Raw genomic sequence first — 16205 nt, 5'->3', positions numbered from 1 at the left:
CTGGTTATTCTGAAATGTTAACAGTCGGTTAAAGTTAACCAACGTTGGAAAAAGTGGCCCTAGAGGACACAACTAACATCACAATTTAGGGAATTTATTACCCTCTGTATTGTACACTCTGCCCACGATTTTTAGATTGAAATTTGTATCTTTTCGCGCTTTTGAAATATATCTAATCATCAAGCATGTCGCACACAGATACGATTTATAATGAAGAAAATCGGCAGTTTTCTGATAATATGGTTGACTCCAATCCTGTAGAAGACAATAATACTGTCATTTTAAATAAGTTACTTGAGCTGCCGAAAAATATGAGCAAACGTCAATTAAAGAGGGTGAAAAGAAGAGAAAAATGGTTGGAACGAAAGGACGAGAAGAGGTTAGGAATCCATGATATGCGATCACAGTATACAAAATTCTGTAAATTATAATTATCGTATTCTTTTTACTGTTTAGATGTTGAAGATAAATTTCTGTATTTATATAATAAAAAAATGCTTTTATACAATTTTTTATTTTTACAATTTTTATATTTGTAGGAATGTGTAAAAAAAGTTATGTATAATTTATTATTTTTGCTATCTTTATATTATAACATACGGCAATTTTTTTATAGAAAAATATATATTAAAATATTCTGATTTATTGATAATTAAAATAATTTTTTTATTATAGTAATTAAATTTTATGTTACGCATTATAATGATTTACTTATCAGTGTAGGTTGCAGGAAAGGGCTAAGGCAAGGGAGAAACGTGCGTACGCGCGCGCGAATAACCTGAGTCTAGGTCCATCCAGGAAGTTTTTGAAACGCAGCACCATGGCAGCCAGCCCTTGCAGACTCACAGTGACCATCGATTTGTCATTTGATGATTTAATGATTGACAAAGACATTGCAAAGTTGACAAAGCAGATATTGAGGTGTTATACTTTAAATAGACGGGCGACAGCGCCTATGCAATTCTCTCTCACTAGTTTTACCGGCAAGTCACAGGCTGACATGGAAAAGCACAACGGATATGTACACTGGGATGTATGTTGTTACTATTCTCTTTTTATTCTACAATTAAAACAATTCAATAAATATTTGAATCTAATTGGATTGTAGGTAAAATTTCATAAAATGCCGTATACAATTGTCTATTCCAAGGACAAGATCATCTATCTCACAAGTGAGTCGGAGAATATAATTGATCATCTAGACCAGAATTGTGTATATATCATAGGCGGCCTTGTTGATCACAATTCACATAAAGTGAGATTCTGTTTTTTTTTGCTCTTCTCTGTAAATGTGCCCATTTATTTCCATTCTACGTATGTATTCTATGTAACTGTTTATCGAATGTTTGAAATGCAGGGTATATGCCACAAACTAGCGATAGAGGCGGGTATTAGACACGGACGGTTGCCATTGGACAAGTTTTTACAGATGAAGGCGAGAAAAGTATTGACCATTGATCACGGTAAATAGTGGAAAACATAAAAAAAACCCAAATCAATATTATAAACTTATATGAGGTTTCCTAATCTCTTACTTTTATGGTAAATTTTAAGTAGAATTCAATTTGTTTCAAGATGTTTGAATAAATAGACATTGTTTCTAATCAAGTTTTTAAATATGGAGCTGTATCTTGAAATTAAAAAAAAATCAAACTTTTTTCAGTCTTCGAAATATTGTTGAGAGTCACGGAGGGCAATACTTGGCAGGAGGCATTCTTGAAGGTGTTACCAGAACGGAAGAAAGCTCGACCGATTGTACCTGCACAACCCAAAGAGGAAGAGTCGCGAGACCCGTCGAATACCACGACTCCATCCGACGAAGATGATGCTCGCGATGAAGAGAGCAATGGTAAACTCGAATATGACGTTATATCGAAAGAAATTTTAGAAGAAAATTTATGCTCAACGTAGGTATGCGAATGCTGGCATAACAAAGATTCAAAGCGCGGAGAAGTAATCCTTAACACATTAAAGATACGATACGAGAACAAGATTCTCATATTTTGCGTGCCACGTGTTATATATTGGTCATAGCACGAGAATTCTCGTGTTACTTAATAAGCCTTGTCAATATATTTTCTGCAAACTTGGCAAAAATTTGATATATATATATACATGCAAAAATTTAAATATTCCTATTTAAATATCTGAAAACTGGGTTTAATATAACCATTAAAATCGGGAAAAGGGCTCGTAACGACAGAAGCATGAAGAGAATTAAGCAAATAAAAATTTTTTAAATTATTGCAAAATATAGATTTCTGTAAAACACCAAAGTATAACTTCTTTAATCAAATTGATCAAATTCTTGATTAAACAAATTTTTTTATATAAATTAAAAGTTTATTTTAGTTTTTTTTTTTTTTTTTTTTTTTTTGCGAATAGCGAATAGAAGAATCTTTTTTGCTGTTATTTAAAGCTGTCAGAAATTTGCAGTTGCACTACTATGCGCAGGGGTGAAACTTGCATAATAACAATAGTATATTTTTATATCGTTCGTCGTGTATTTTTTCAAATGTAGAGATGCGTAGACAAGGACAAGACGGCAAACACCAATTTATAAATGGGCTACAAAAACGCGTCAGACTCGACAAACATCTTGTCAGCAACTTCTTGCGCTTTTTTTTTTACACATCTCACAGACACATATTACAATATAATACACTCTTACATAGCTACAACGCTTGCTCGCGTTACCGGAGTGCAGCCTCTAGTTGATCGTTTCGTGTTGCATTCTTACTGTCGCACAGCATCGCCATTAGTCATCGTTTATCGCAATTAGGTCAAACGTGTGAACTGACTGTCCTCGGGTTAAAATGTTTGTACACAGGTGCATATTTATTACATTGCAAATGTACATACGCCTATTTGACGTCAAAGATATTAAATACGATATATATTATAATACCGCATTATACATATATATCTCTATTTGTCTAAATGAAAATAAATCTGGTTTCTTCCGATCCTTCACAGTCCTTCAAGCCATCAAGATCGGAAAACTTGTATCCGCGTGAAATACACGTTGCTATCGAGAGACAACAAAGGAAATTAATTTCAATTCAATAGTCAATTCAAATTAAACAAATCGACGAGTTAATTCAAGCTAAAAAGTCTACTTATTGATTTAATGTCATTTTCAATCTCCTGATTCAAACGAAATCATTATTGTTCATCGTTGCTCGAATTTCATTTCACATTCACGGCCGATTACAGGATGTTTTTTTTTTTTTAGTTTTTTTCTTATCCTAATCGATTAAATTAATCGCACGCGCGATAATACGTTACTTTCTTAATCTTGATCAATCTTTATCACATTTTTATATTCTCTATTTCCTCCTTGTCGATTATCTCGTAATCGCTATCGTTGCTCTCGTCACTGCTAACTGTTACTATCTTCCTGTCGAAGGCTCCCTCCTCGGACGACGACGAGGAGGAACTCTTCTCGAAATGGCCGGTCTGAAACTTGATATCATCTTCCTCGGCGTCGTTCTCACCGACGCTGAGCTCCAACTCTGAGAGCTCCACGCCGTCGGTGCTGCCTTCCTCGTGCGAGGGCATACTAGGTGCTATATCGTAAAGACCCTCTATGTAATCCTCGTCATTGAAGGATTCTGCAAGCGGATTAATTTAATTAGTTAATTTCTGAAATTATCGAACGTCGAATATAGAGAAACACAAGATTCACATTGGAGTTACAAATGAAGAAATCATCGTACCGTTCTGACCATCCGACAATATGCTCGTTGGCGTTGGCGAATGGTCACCCGTCTCTCCAACGCGACTCAGCACCTGAAGATTTGCTTCTGTCACCAATGGTAAAAACTCGTCATCGATCTCGCTGTCACACTGCCATTCTGAAAAAGAGGAAAAAAAAAACTCGATAAAGACTTGTCGAAAATGACTCAGCAAAATTTTTCTAACAAAAAAAGTATATAAAAAAATACCTGAATTAATAACTAATTTAAATGAATTTCAATTGAATTAATATAATTTTTTAAAAGTTCTGAATTTAATTTGCATTAATCTTTTGAGATTGTCGAGGATTTAAATTGTCTCTTTTTTTTTCAGGAAATTCAAAGCGTTTTCAATTACCTTTACGCGAGATAAAGTATCCTGATGTCTTCTCAATCAATTTTTGCGGTAGTCGTAGTATCAGAGGTCCAAATATGATGCTCCAATACCAGCAAGGGCTCGACAGGTTGATACGGCCGAGTAGATACAGGCCAAAGGCCACGGCACAAAGGAGGATGCAATACTGAAAAATAATAAACAAAAAAATCAGTGAAAGAGATGAAAGCTCCCAAAAGAAGAAAGAAAATGATATTTATAAAAGAAACTTACCAGTCCCGGTTGTTTGTTTCGCAGCCGTCGCAAGCTCTTCCACGTCCAGTGCAACTTACTGCATACTCTTCGGCATTCCCTAAAGTAATTATGTATTTTTTTACATTGAACGCGAATAATAGATCCTTATTAAAATTAGAATCATTAAAATCGTTTATTATCATTAATTAGTAATGAATTTTACTAATAACTGTTTTTAAGAATGACAAATAAAATTTACAACAGATTAATTTTATAATAATTAATAAATAAATATTTTACGTAATAATTATTAATTACCTTACGCGTAATAAAACAATTGTTTACGTTTATTTATTAACAATAAATTAATTTTTTTTAATGAATGACAGATAAAATTACGTAAATAATTTACGAAATAATTAATAATAGAATTATTACGTAAATTATTCGCAATGTAAATTAATTTGTAATGTGAAACGTGTAAAAGAGTACGAAAATTTTTGTTCGGTAAACTCACACTGCTGGGGCGAGAGTATCCACGAAGATGAAGACGAAGGTCATTTGCATCGCGAAATATGCAAAGAGGACACTGGAGATTCTCCGCGTTATCGCTAGGCCCAGTATATCGTAGATCCTGCAAAGATATACATTGTAAATCCTGTGATTCTATGAAGACTGAATGATAAATATGAAGAAGTTTTGATATTTATGAATTTCTGCAACTGCTTTCAATAGTTCATTTTTTTACATTTCTTTCAAACCGAAAAAAAAACGAGCGCAAAGATTTAGACACGTTTTTTTTCGAAGTGAGATAATTAAATTAAAGTTAAATTGAATTAAATTAAAAGTTAAATTGAAACTAATTAATTAAACTTTGTATCGACTCTGGTAAATTTATCGTTTGCTTTATTTTGCAGCTATCAGAAGATCATGAAACTCGGATAAAATCTATCGCGCAAATTAAAGTGCGTATTTAGTAAAGTTAGCTACGAGGAAGTAGCTTATCGTAGTCCAAATTAACAATTTGCGACCGCTTTGAATTTAACACTTGATAAATATTTTGGGAAATGCAACAATAAATGAATGCTTCAAGTATTTGCCCGATTTTTTCTCATATCTCTTAAGATGCCCAAGGAAAATTGATATGTATATATCGCAGCTTTTTTTAATAATATATAAATCAGATTTTTTCATCTTATCATCGTGATAAGAGTCAACAAGGTGTAAAGTAGTTTGAAACAGTGCGAGACAGATAATTTTAACTTGTTCATTTTCGAGTTGGGAAGTAACGCGGTGAAAGACGGACATTGATCTTTGTGTGCGGTGCTCGCCAGATATAAAATTACACATTCAACGTGTGCGGTGAGATAAAATTGACAATCTCTGTTTCCTTTTAGACATCCGTTATTTTTGATAAATCATCGATCGCAATTTGGGTCAAGGACGAACTCGGAGATACGAAGAAAGGTGCGCGGCTTTGGAACGACGCAATGTGCGGCGGTTCCGGAAATGAAGCGAGTGCGTGCGTGCGTGCACTCGCGCGTGAAATAGTAAACACGCGTTTTATCGGCGAAGCTTTCTCGGAGTGGAGAGTTATCACCGCGCGCTCGCGCGGTATCTATTTTCCGAATGCGCATTGTGTACATCGGTTGCACATCGTAAACACATATATGCCTTTCCGCAGCAGAGATGTACATATGTATGTTAGGTATATATACACGCTGACGCGAAGCTAAGTCCCCCGCGGGCGCGTTTGTCGCGCGGGGCCTTGACCTAGAAGGCGAAGTCCCGCCGAGCACGAAACATAAAACAGCTGTACGGCGCGATATGACGTCACGGTGGAGTCGGGGGGAGGGGGGGGGGCGGCGCAACGCCGTCATTGAAAGATGCAAAACATCGAGAGATGAAGAAAAAATGGAAAGACGCACAGTAGCGTGGCGCAACAATTAAGACACTCGTGATAAGGATAACGCTCACGCCAGCGTAAGAGGAGAATCGTATCACGGATGCCGGTCGTATGACGCGACGATGAACGGAAACCGAACTGCACGGCGCGACTCTTTTGGCGTAAAGAACCCCGCTGTGCAGTTTTTGAGGTCGAAAAGAAAGGTACGAGGATGACGAATGTGCGGGTCGAAAAACATCGCTTTAATATAAATTTCATCGTCACGAAAGTAAAAAGTAATTGGAAACGAAATTTTATCTTAAAATATAATTATTTTAATATGTATTTTATTGTCACAACAAGATAATTAGAAATGCGCGAAATGTTGCTTTTAAAAAGAATGAAGAATAATTTGGAGATTACTTTATACTTTGTCATTGTTCACTTCACTATTTCATCGCAGAAGTGATAAATTCTAAATCTGAGTAATTTTTATTTCACTTTTGTCAGTTTACACGGTTATGTTGCACAAAAAAGTAGACAAGGGATAATAAATGAGCAGAAGATGGAAAAGGAAAGAAGCGCAATGAAGAATCGCTAGCATTGCATCTTGCACACACAAAAGACAATGGATAGCCAGGGAAAATTGAGACCGAGACTAAACCAGGACACGCGAGTGGAGCCCCTTAACACGACGGAAAGGAGAACAAAGAACGAGCATCGGAGCATCACCATTGCTACTCACCAGATCGACATACTGAGCGCGATGATCAAGATCATGTTGATGAAGAAGTTGGAGTCCCAGAGCAGGATCCTCTCCATGGCGTGACAATACCGGCAGACCTCGCTGCGGCAGCCTTCGTGCTCGTCGCCAGCGAACGCGCCAGATTCGCGGCGACGCGACGAGGATGCCCCTGCCTGGGAGGATGAGGACGACGACATCGCGGTCGGTGGAGATTGCCGCTCCTGCTGTTCGCGCGGCGGACGCGCGCTGCCGTCCCCGTCGTCGTTGTTGCCGCCGCCGCCAAAGCGTCGGAGCAAGTCGTCTCTCCAGAGATCGAGCATATCTATCCTGTGTTCTAACGTATCTATCCAGAGGTTCAAGTTCCAAGCGAGCCGCTCTGTCCACCTCTGGACTCGTCGATCGTCGTTCATCGTCCTGGCTGTCCAGCGTGCACGCGAGACGCACTCTCTTCCTCACTTGGTCGTCGCGCTAGTTGCCGATGCAAGGCATGACCGACCGGACACACCGCCGTCGCTCTTGCGGAGAAGACGAAGACAACCGTCGCGGGAAGGTATTAATAGCGCGTGACAACCGAGGGAGAGAGTCCGCCGACGAATGCGAAGAGCAGCCTTCTTCGCCTCGCCGAGGGTTTTCCTCAGCTGCGCCGCTGCTCTTTCAGCCAACCAGCCTCGAGGTCCTCGAGGGGGTAGGGAGGGACACGGGGGAGCGAGAGAATAGAGAGTGTAGCGCGCGGAAAGGAGACGGAACGACGGAAAAGGGACTGAGACGGATTGTGGGACAGCTGTTGTGTGCTACGCACCCCCGGTCGCTTTCGCATTTACCTGCGATCTCGTACGCTCTCGGTTAGCATGCAAAATTAACACGCGCGCTTCCGCCACCGCTCACTTACGAGAATCCTCTGCGAAAGACGATACGACGACACGACGGCCGCGCGACTCCTCGACGACTCGGCCGAAGGTGAGATACGTGATGCGCTTTGTGCGCCGTTTCGTGCCGACAATGACGCGCGCGAGATGGAGGCCGACTGACGTATTATACACCGCTCTAGTATTATTTCGTACATATGCGCCGTTCTCTGCGTCTGCTACACGCTCGTACTGGTACCCACTCTCTCTCTTTCTCTCTCTCCCTCGCTCACTCGTGCCTTCTACGCGTGTGTAAACAACACGTGACGGCTACAGCGCGCACGCGAGTTGCGCGTCCGTCGCGAAGATTGCGAATCGCGCGATCGTTCTGCGTTTTTACGCATCTTCGATGAGGAAAGATGCGCAGAAATTATGATCATAAACCGATTAACGATATAAGGTTTGCGCAAAATTCTGAAAACGCCGAGAAACTCAACTATTATTGTCTCTTTTCAATTTGTGTATTAGATACATGAAAAAAAGTTCAGGCCAGAATTGTTATATAAATTATATGAATTCCGGACATATAGATTTCTATTTATAATTTTATCCACCATGTAATAATATTATAAATAGATTTCTAACTCAACTAAGCATCGTTTAAAACAATCATTTTTCGATTATTATTAATTCTAAAACTGTGCAGCGCTTTTTTAACGTTTAGAAAATTTTAACGGGCCGTAAACTAGTTGGAAAATACGCATTTTAATATATTAACCAACCTGCTGTTTCTTTTGTCGCACGTTAATCGCTGAAATAGTCTAACGTTCGATGAGCTAACGGTGTGAGTCTTGAGTATGTTTTCAAAGAAATACGCTAGTTGAAATGACATTTACGTACGCGCATGTAGAAACCAGTCAATGGAGCCTAAAATAACGAATGTCATATCGTTGCAATTGATCGATCTTTTAGTGCGTATTTCTCAGAGAAATAGTCAAATCAGATCAATTGTCTTTAAATTTTTATATGAACATCTGTCTTTTGGACACAGTAGATTCTATCTTTGTACTTACCTTAAAAGACAAAAAATAGACTTTGAATTGAACTTCCACTCTATTCTTTTTTTATAGTTTTTTTTCAATATTTCATTAAAAAAGATACCAAATTTTTCTTTCCATTCATTCTTTTATTCTATAACAAATGTTCGTTGAAGTCGCTGCAGGAAAAATAATTGCTATTAATGATAATGGTCCTTCTCGTAGGATACCTTAAATGAAATTATTAGGACGGAAGAATTCTTACGTTCCTTTGGAAGATTTCCTTCTCGTTGTGATTAAAAACGATAAACGCTAATTTATAATATTAATAATTCTATTTTTTTTATAATTATGCAACTAGAAAATAAATGCACGTAAAATACAATTGAAAAATTGTGTTAAAGAGAAAATTGGAAAAAATTGACATACAATTTTCTAGAAATATTTACATTTCATTAAATTATTTTATTCCTTCTATAATTAAACTAATGCAATATGGTTAATTTTCCTACATTAATTTTATTGCACGAAAGGATAAAATATATATTTTTGTTTGTTAGTCCTTTGTTCGCAATATATTGTTTACACATTGATGTACGTAATATCTACTAAAGTAAATAGCGCGTGTGAGTCATCGAAAGAGCTTAAATACTTCTCTCGGATTCGAAGATAACGAGAAAATATGTAGAGTGTTATTTAGAAGTGTTTCTGACTCATTCTTGGTATTTTATACAAAAATATTTTCTCGTTGAAAAAAAACATGTAGTGGAAGAAAAAAATATATTAATTTATAATTTTCTTTTCCCTTATGCCATTGCTTCTCCCCTGAAAAGGCCCCTGCATCAATTCCCAGAAATCCTCCTTTCGGGCTCTGTGCAGGGGAAATGACGAAGTAACAGCACTTTTTAACACATCTCGTTTTTATTAATCCTCGCATATCGGATTTACATGTAATCTATCGTGTTTATGAACAATCGCATACGAAGTAAATGTGACTGTAACAATACATTCGAGTCAAATTGATACAAAAAGAAAAACAAACGTGATTAATATAATCTCGCAAGGTCGCTATAAAATTGGTTACTATAAAAATGTTTAAAAAAATTAAATAAAATTGTTTAGATGAACAACGAATATAACGATTAACTCGGTTTTGGATTGCACTATTTCTCTTTTCTTACTGTGGCACAATAGAGAGAAAAACCAACACGTAATTCTAATCTTTCGTAGATCGATGTTCTTCGTGAGATTCATGAAAATAGAAAAGATTGAAATATGAATAATTCGGTTGTCACGTGTCGTTTACACTGCACAATTATTCATGGTCCATTCCAAAATCCTTATTTGCATCTTTTCTACATTAGAAATAACGTATAACGATCTCGACTACATAAATGTATATATCGATGTGTGTGTGAAATAATACGGGTCATAATTGTGTTATCATCATCGAGCTAACGTTATGACACGCATCAAAATTTGCAGGGCAATCCGAATCATAACGCACAATATCGATATCCTATGTTCTATATGTAGATTTACAGAATTCTACAAAAACGTTTCGATTTTATTCTAAACAGTTTTAAACCTGAATAAACATCAATGAGATAACTTTCCAAGATTTCCAACGTCCCTAAACAAGAGCTTAAATCGCTTCCCTCCCCCTCGGGCCTAAGGCCAGAACTATAGTTAACAGGTGAACGATAATATTTTTACTTGTCTAGACCTTCTGATCTTGGGTTTTTACCACACTATCGACGAGTTTTCGACGAGTTTTCGACGATTACAAAGAACAGCTCGCATACCATTGATCAGGAACACAAATCTATCTATTCATAAACTTTACATTAGTTTATTCAGGTTGAAAATAATCTAAGAAACTCTAAGAAATCAAATAATCTCGAAACGTTTTCCAGTAAAGAATATTTCATTTTATAATTTATACACTTCGCTCTAATATTCTGCATTACGAATCGAATTTACTCTTCGAATTCCAATTTGTTTCCGAGTCCACCATTTTTCAATTTTCTTTTATTATAATAACACGGAGTAAACTTACTTCTATTCGAGTCGGGCAGTACTTTATACATTTATACAATTTCCTATAAACATTTTCGAGTTTCCTTACAGTTGCACGCAAAAGAGAAATAAAATGCGGTTCTCTAAAACGATTACATTACGTGACGAAGAAGATCCAAAGTTAAATGCATTGTCAAATTTTGTTGCACGAATCATACTTTATGAATTGCTCTTGTAAAAGATATACAAGATTCTTTATAGTTGTCCGTTTCTGAACGAAAGAGAAGGCAACGAGAACCAAGATAGCAAAATGCAAAGGTAACTGAGAGTTAATGCAAGCACATCGTCGTCGTGATATTAAAGGCACTTGGATATGAAAATTAGCCTAAGTCACGTGGTTCTTAGAACCGCGCGATAAGATGTAACGTTACAACTTCGTAAACAAATGACGCACGCTTCGCGTGTTTCGTAATGCAGTCTCTATGTTATATGGCAGTATTAAGTCATTCTATACAAATATCTCAACAAAATATAGAGTATACCGTATTTAAATATTAGTTCCTTTAAATAATTATATGCTAAAACGTTAGATCTAGATGTTGTTATACCGTCGAAGATCTTCAGATTTCGCGTATCTCGCATCCCTGCCACATTCGAAACGAGACATCAAATTGCGCGCAGTCAATGCTTGCAGCTGTTTGACACGAATTGCGCGAAATCGCGTCACGTCGCGGCGACGATGCGATTCCGCTTGAAAAATTCCGCGTTATCCTTGCCTCACGCTGCGTTATTTTCCAGCGTATGTTGGATTCTTAAACGTGGAAGTCGCTTGCTTGTAGATCGGATTCTCTCCCTAAAATAAAACAGCGAAAAGAAAAATGTTATTAAAATAATTGATATACATAAATTAAATGTTAAAAATTTTTCCAAGATTCTGTTGAAGATTTTATAACAAATTTTGTCCTATCATATATTTTGTTATTAAATTATTAAAAAAGTTTACAAAAAATTATCTATAGATTTATCCTTATAAGATTTCTTTCTATTTGCAATCAAAAGTAGAGATTAACATTTAATTTTCAAAATTTTAATCTAATTTACTACAAGATCCTGTTAGAAATTTATTTTATTTTAATACGAAAAGTATCGTACCGTGTCCCACTTGGCCATCATTCTCTCTTTCTCGAACCGTGCAAACTCCCGTCTGTCGTGTATGGTCGTCAGCAGCTTCCACAGCAGTAATAACGCCAGTCCGATCAGGACCACTGCCGCAATCACGCCCAACACGATTCCGAGCATATAAACCTGCGGTGGGCACTCGCGCTCGTTTTGCGCTCGCACCTGGAGGCAGTTGGTCTCGTTGTAATAGTAAACAAAATTGTACTTGCAGTCGTCTTCATCGGTGCCGAAGCATGGCACCTCGTCGTTGTCCACATCGACGATCACTGTTTCCACACCCTCTGGCACAAACTCTTTGCAGTTTCTCGCGCATTCCTCCGCATCGCTATAATTACCCGTGCCGTACATCTGACACTGCACGCAAGGCTTCAATTCCTCGCAGCGGCTCGGGCAGGTCGGGCATTTGTTGCAGTGCTTGCCGGAGTATCGGGTGTTGCCTTCTTCGTGACAGATGCATTCTCCGCAAACGCAATCACCCTTTACAGAAAGAAAAACGAAAGAAATGAATTACTAGAATAGTATACGAAAATATACAAGGTGTCCTTTATAGTTTTGTCGATTGTAAAGTTTCCAAACTTTTTTCTAATATTTGAAAACTTATAAATAGTAATTTAATTATAATAAGTAATTTCTTATTATAATTACGTGATCTGTAATTTTTAACTGTATTATACTAAAACTATTTTGAAGATAAAAACAATCTAAACAATCAACATGATTTTCTCGCTATTAAATACTTACGTGGCCCGAGCAGAGGATACCATTTGTGGTTCCCGGCGCAATGCAGGAATCATTAGAGGATCTACAGTTGCAGGACGGCCCAGTCCAACCGGCGTTGCAGACGCACTGGCCACATTCACAAGTGCCGTGATCCGAGCAAAGCTTGCCTTGGTCGCGGTCACAAGAAAAGTTGTCGCACTCGCAGAAATGTCCCGATATTATCTGCGAGAATATAAATCTGTGATGTCGAAAACATTTGTCGTACAAATAAATCTAGTTTTACCGAATGTAATTTAATAATATTGCAGCAAATTGATAGCAATTCAACATGTATATTAATTGATTTAATGAGGAGGGGGGGGGGGAATATATATATATATATACATATATATATAACCTCCTCTGGATTTTCTCGTTCCTCACACTCGCACTGACCGCAGGCACATGTACCGCGGCCGGAGCAGTCCACGAGTGAAGCGTTATCGGGTCGGCACGATTGGAAATGCTTGTCAAAGCCGGTAAGCTCCTGGTGTGGACTGCACTCGCAGCGTTTGCCGAAGAATCCGTCGTAGCATTCACAAACGCCGCATTTAAGCGTGCCTACACCGTTGCACTCGGACGATTTCTCTTCGTACATGTGGCCTTCGCGTTCGCATTCACAATCGCATAGCATCTCCAGATTCACCGTAAGAGTCTCGTTAATACCGACCTGCAAAAAAAAGAGAATTAATTAGTATAAAATCGATCGATCAAATTTGCACAATAATCCCACACGGTCTTACTGGATAAATGTCAAACTTCTGCTTCCATTCTGATCTGTTGGCCGGACAACTGGTGACCTCGATCTCTGCGATGAATTCGACCTTCGTGCCGACTTTCAAGCCGTCGCATTTCGACGTCTCGATCGCCGGTCCGGTGCCTAAACAACTCGAGAAATATTTCACCTTGACCGCGCTGCTGGCAGTGTCCTTCATCTCCACCGAGCTAGAGATGGCATCATATTGTTCGCGAATTAATTCCACAACGTTGCTGGAATCGTCGGACAGTTTACCGGCGAAGGAGCCCTCCACGTGTTTCGTCAATCTTTTGTAGACGTTGATCTGCTCCTCCGTGACCGCCCATATGATGTTTATTGCGTTCTGTTTCACTTTCAAGTTGATCTGTGAGATGCTTGGGTAGTCCTGCAGGGATGAATGGGTGTACAGACCGCTGGTGTCCAGGTGGCATAAGCCATCGTTCGGCTTGATAATGCCGCCCAGCTTGCCATCGCCTGCATAATGAAAACCGGCGTCTGTCGAGAACACCAGCAGCCGACGTGCCTTCTCGCGCCAACCTATCTGATTCCGACAAACTATCGCCTGCATAATCGCATCGAAACCACCCTCAGGCGCATCCAGGTTGCCAGACACGGATGCATTACGCACAAGTCCCTGTAAAGAAAAATATTTGTTTAAAAAAATCTCATCAAAAGTGAGCGAATAGAATGTTTATTTTTAATCTAAATTTCTTTAAAGTCTAAAATCTTGAACTTTAATCTAGAATTAAACCAAAACCTTAATTATATTATTAATTAAGTTTTTATTTAATCTGAAATTTATTACCGCAAATTTGCTCGTGTCTTGAGAAAGTGTCATAATGTTTTTGTATCCATAAGGCGCCGCGCAACCATCACATGGTTCGATAAGACTGAAATTAAAGATAAGCAGACGGTTATTGACATAGTTGTAAACAGCATGAGATATATGTTTCTTGACTCATCTTGAAACTCACGATTTTGGCACTGTATTGACATATGGCATTACGACTTTGTCAACAAAACTACCGAAACCCAGACGGAAATTGCTCGTGATCTTGCTCATGCTCTCAACCAATAATTGTCCCAAGTCGGATAATTTCTTCTTATCATCCTCCATGGACTTGCTCAGATCCATAAGGTAGTACAGATCCACGGGATAATCTTCCGCTTGAGAGTAAGCAAAAGACATTCTGTAAGCTTCGTCTGAAATAAATTTACATCGTGTAAAGCTAATAAAATTCACAATTTTAATTTTACTTTAATATAATGATAATAACTTATTCTTAGTTTCAGATTAACTTCCTGCGGCCACATCTGCACAGCCTCCTGTCTTCTGCTTCCACTTCCACTTGAACTCTCCTTGTGAAAATGGGAGGAGGATGAACTGGAAGATGAAAAGTTGGAGTACGAGCTTTCAATGCTGCCATACCCTCCTCCAATTCCACCACCACCAATAGCATAACCACCCTTTGTCAAGTTACGATGTCGTAGCATGCTGAAGACATTGTCCGGATTCCATGTATATTCGGAAGGACATGTTGCAAATATCTTGGTATTGATATTTGGAAGAAAGCACCTTTTTTCAGGGAATTTCTGCAAAAGTAGAAATTCAAATTTACACACTTGATTTTATATTCAATCCAGTTATAATATGTAATATTGAGAACTTATAATTTGGAAATAAGACAGTTGTATATCTATATTTATTACTATTATTAGAATAAGTAACATTACATACTCATTACAATAATTATATTGATAGAATGGTTAATTTATTTTGTAAACATTTCATAAACTTACTGGGGCTGCACACCAAGCGCAATGTGGTGTCTGTATGCATTCATGACATGTCTGTTTACTGATACAAGGATTCATGCCAGTTAATCTCTCCGGAGGAGGATAATTGGCTTGGACGAATGAGGCTAGTAGGCCTGCCACTAACACTCCTGATATAATCAGCCATCTCAAGCTGCCGAACATCCTGTAAAACCAATAATCTTTTGCTATATAGAAAATTTTCACGGACACATATAAATAGAAAAATATTTTCTCTATTGCAGAACAATCACACAATACAAGATTAAAATAATAGAAAAGCAGTAAAATGAGTGAAAAAGTCAAATGAGAAAGATGCACAGAATTTAAAGAGACGCTTTTAACGAATTGATAACGATCAGAGATGCACGCTTTGTGTCACATACGTTTGCATTAATCAGAAACCGAGAAAAAATAATCGAACAGTTGAGCAGAAACTGCTGCGGTTACGAGCACCGCGACTTATTCATACGTGCGGCGATGCCGTCATCTTTATATTTGCCGAGCAGCATCATGTATGACTAAAGCTGACGATAAGCGGAAAGAGATTCGCGCGTAACGCGAGACCCGCCTTCGAAAAGCGCAACGTTACTTACTTAATCGCGAGCGCACGAGACGGTGGGTGTCGGTTTTCTTCCTTCGCGATCAATTCTTATGTTATTCTACAGCAACATCCCAAATGTTGTTTGATTTGATGTTTCACTCGTCGATCACCATAAATGGCAATCCATCGAACGAACGCACCAACGCACACGGGCCACTCCGCAGGGTGTGTTCGTTCTTGCGTCAATCTTGATATATTTACGGCACGTCACCGCCAGGTGGCGATGTCATAATAATATTCTGAACATGATGAGTG

The 16205-nt window shown here is 38.2% G+C and overlaps 3 protein-coding genes and 1 long non-coding RNA gene across 6 annotated transcripts; 2 read left to right on the top strand and 2 right to left on the bottom strand.

Moving 5' to 3' along the window:
- The first annotated feature begins 6 nt into the window (after positions 1–6).
- LOC105672394 (tRNA methyltransferase 10 homolog A) lies at positions 7–2634 on the top strand. 2 transcript variants are annotated; one of them, XM_012367298.2, is made up of 5 exons: positions 7–379; positions 724–1033; positions 1109–1255; positions 1358–1463; positions 1664–2634. In XM_012367298.2, the coding sequence occupies exons 1-5, from the start codon at positions 186–188 to the stop codon at positions 1909–1911; spliced, it is 1005 nt and encodes a 334-aa protein (XP_012222721.1). In that variant the 5' UTR covers positions 7–185; the 3' UTR covers positions 1912–2634. The 2 variants fall into 2 exon arrangements, with proteins under 2 accessions (XP_012222721.1, XP_067217062.1); XM_067360961.1 differs by having other exon boundaries at positions 208–379; positions 719–1033.
- A 177-nt stretch (positions 2635–2811) lies between these two features.
- LOC105672393 (uncharacterized) lies at positions 2812–8064 on the bottom strand. Its single transcript, XM_012367296.2, has 6 exons — positions 6936–8064; positions 4823–4939; positions 4345–4423; positions 4096–4258; positions 3720–3857; positions 2812–3614 (listed from the first exon to the last, which is right to left on the bottom strand). The coding sequence occupies exons 1-6, from the start codon at positions 7343–7345 to the stop codon at positions 3313–3315; spliced, it is 1209 nt and encodes a 402-aa protein (XP_012222719.1). The 5' UTR covers positions 7346–8064; the 3' UTR covers positions 2812–3312.
- LOC137001791 (uncharacterized) lies at positions 5594–9561 on the top strand. Its single transcript, XR_010891660.1, has 2 exons — positions 5594–6414; positions 6701–9561. It is a non-coding gene; the product is annotated as an uncharacterized lncRNA (long non-coding RNA).
- A 158-nt stretch (positions 9562–9719) lies between these two features.
- Positions 9720–16125, bottom strand: mys (myospheroid). 2 transcript variants are annotated; one of them, XM_012367268.2, is made up of 10 exons: positions 15943–16125; positions 15332–15512; positions 14809–15124; positions 14506–14734; positions 14337–14421; positions 13518–14165; positions 13133–13444; positions 12757–12957; positions 11989–12492; positions 9720–11689 (listed from the first exon to the last, which is right to left on the bottom strand). In XM_012367268.2, the coding sequence occupies exons 2-10, from the start codon at positions 15509–15511 to the stop codon at positions 11624–11626; spliced, it is 2541 nt and encodes an 846-aa protein (XP_012222691.1). In that variant the 5' UTR covers position 15512; positions 15943–16125; the 3' UTR covers positions 9720–11623. The 2 variants fall into 2 exon arrangements, with proteins under 2 accessions (XP_012222691.1, XP_012222690.1); XM_012367267.2 differs by lacking the exon at positions 15943–16125 and adding an exon at positions 15733–15874.
- Positions 16126–16205: the final 80 nt, after the last annotated feature.

The sequence above is a fragment of the Linepithema humile genome, chromosome 8 (genome assembly GCF_040581485.1).
Source record: "Linepithema humile isolate Giens D197 chromosome 8, Lhum_UNIL_v1.0, whole genome shotgun sequence".
Classification (NCBI taxonomy): Eukaryota; Metazoa; Arthropoda; class Insecta; order Hymenoptera; family Formicidae; genus Linepithema; species Linepithema humile.
Note: the sequence above shows the minus strand (reverse complement) of the source record. Positions and strands in the feature narration are given on the sequence as shown.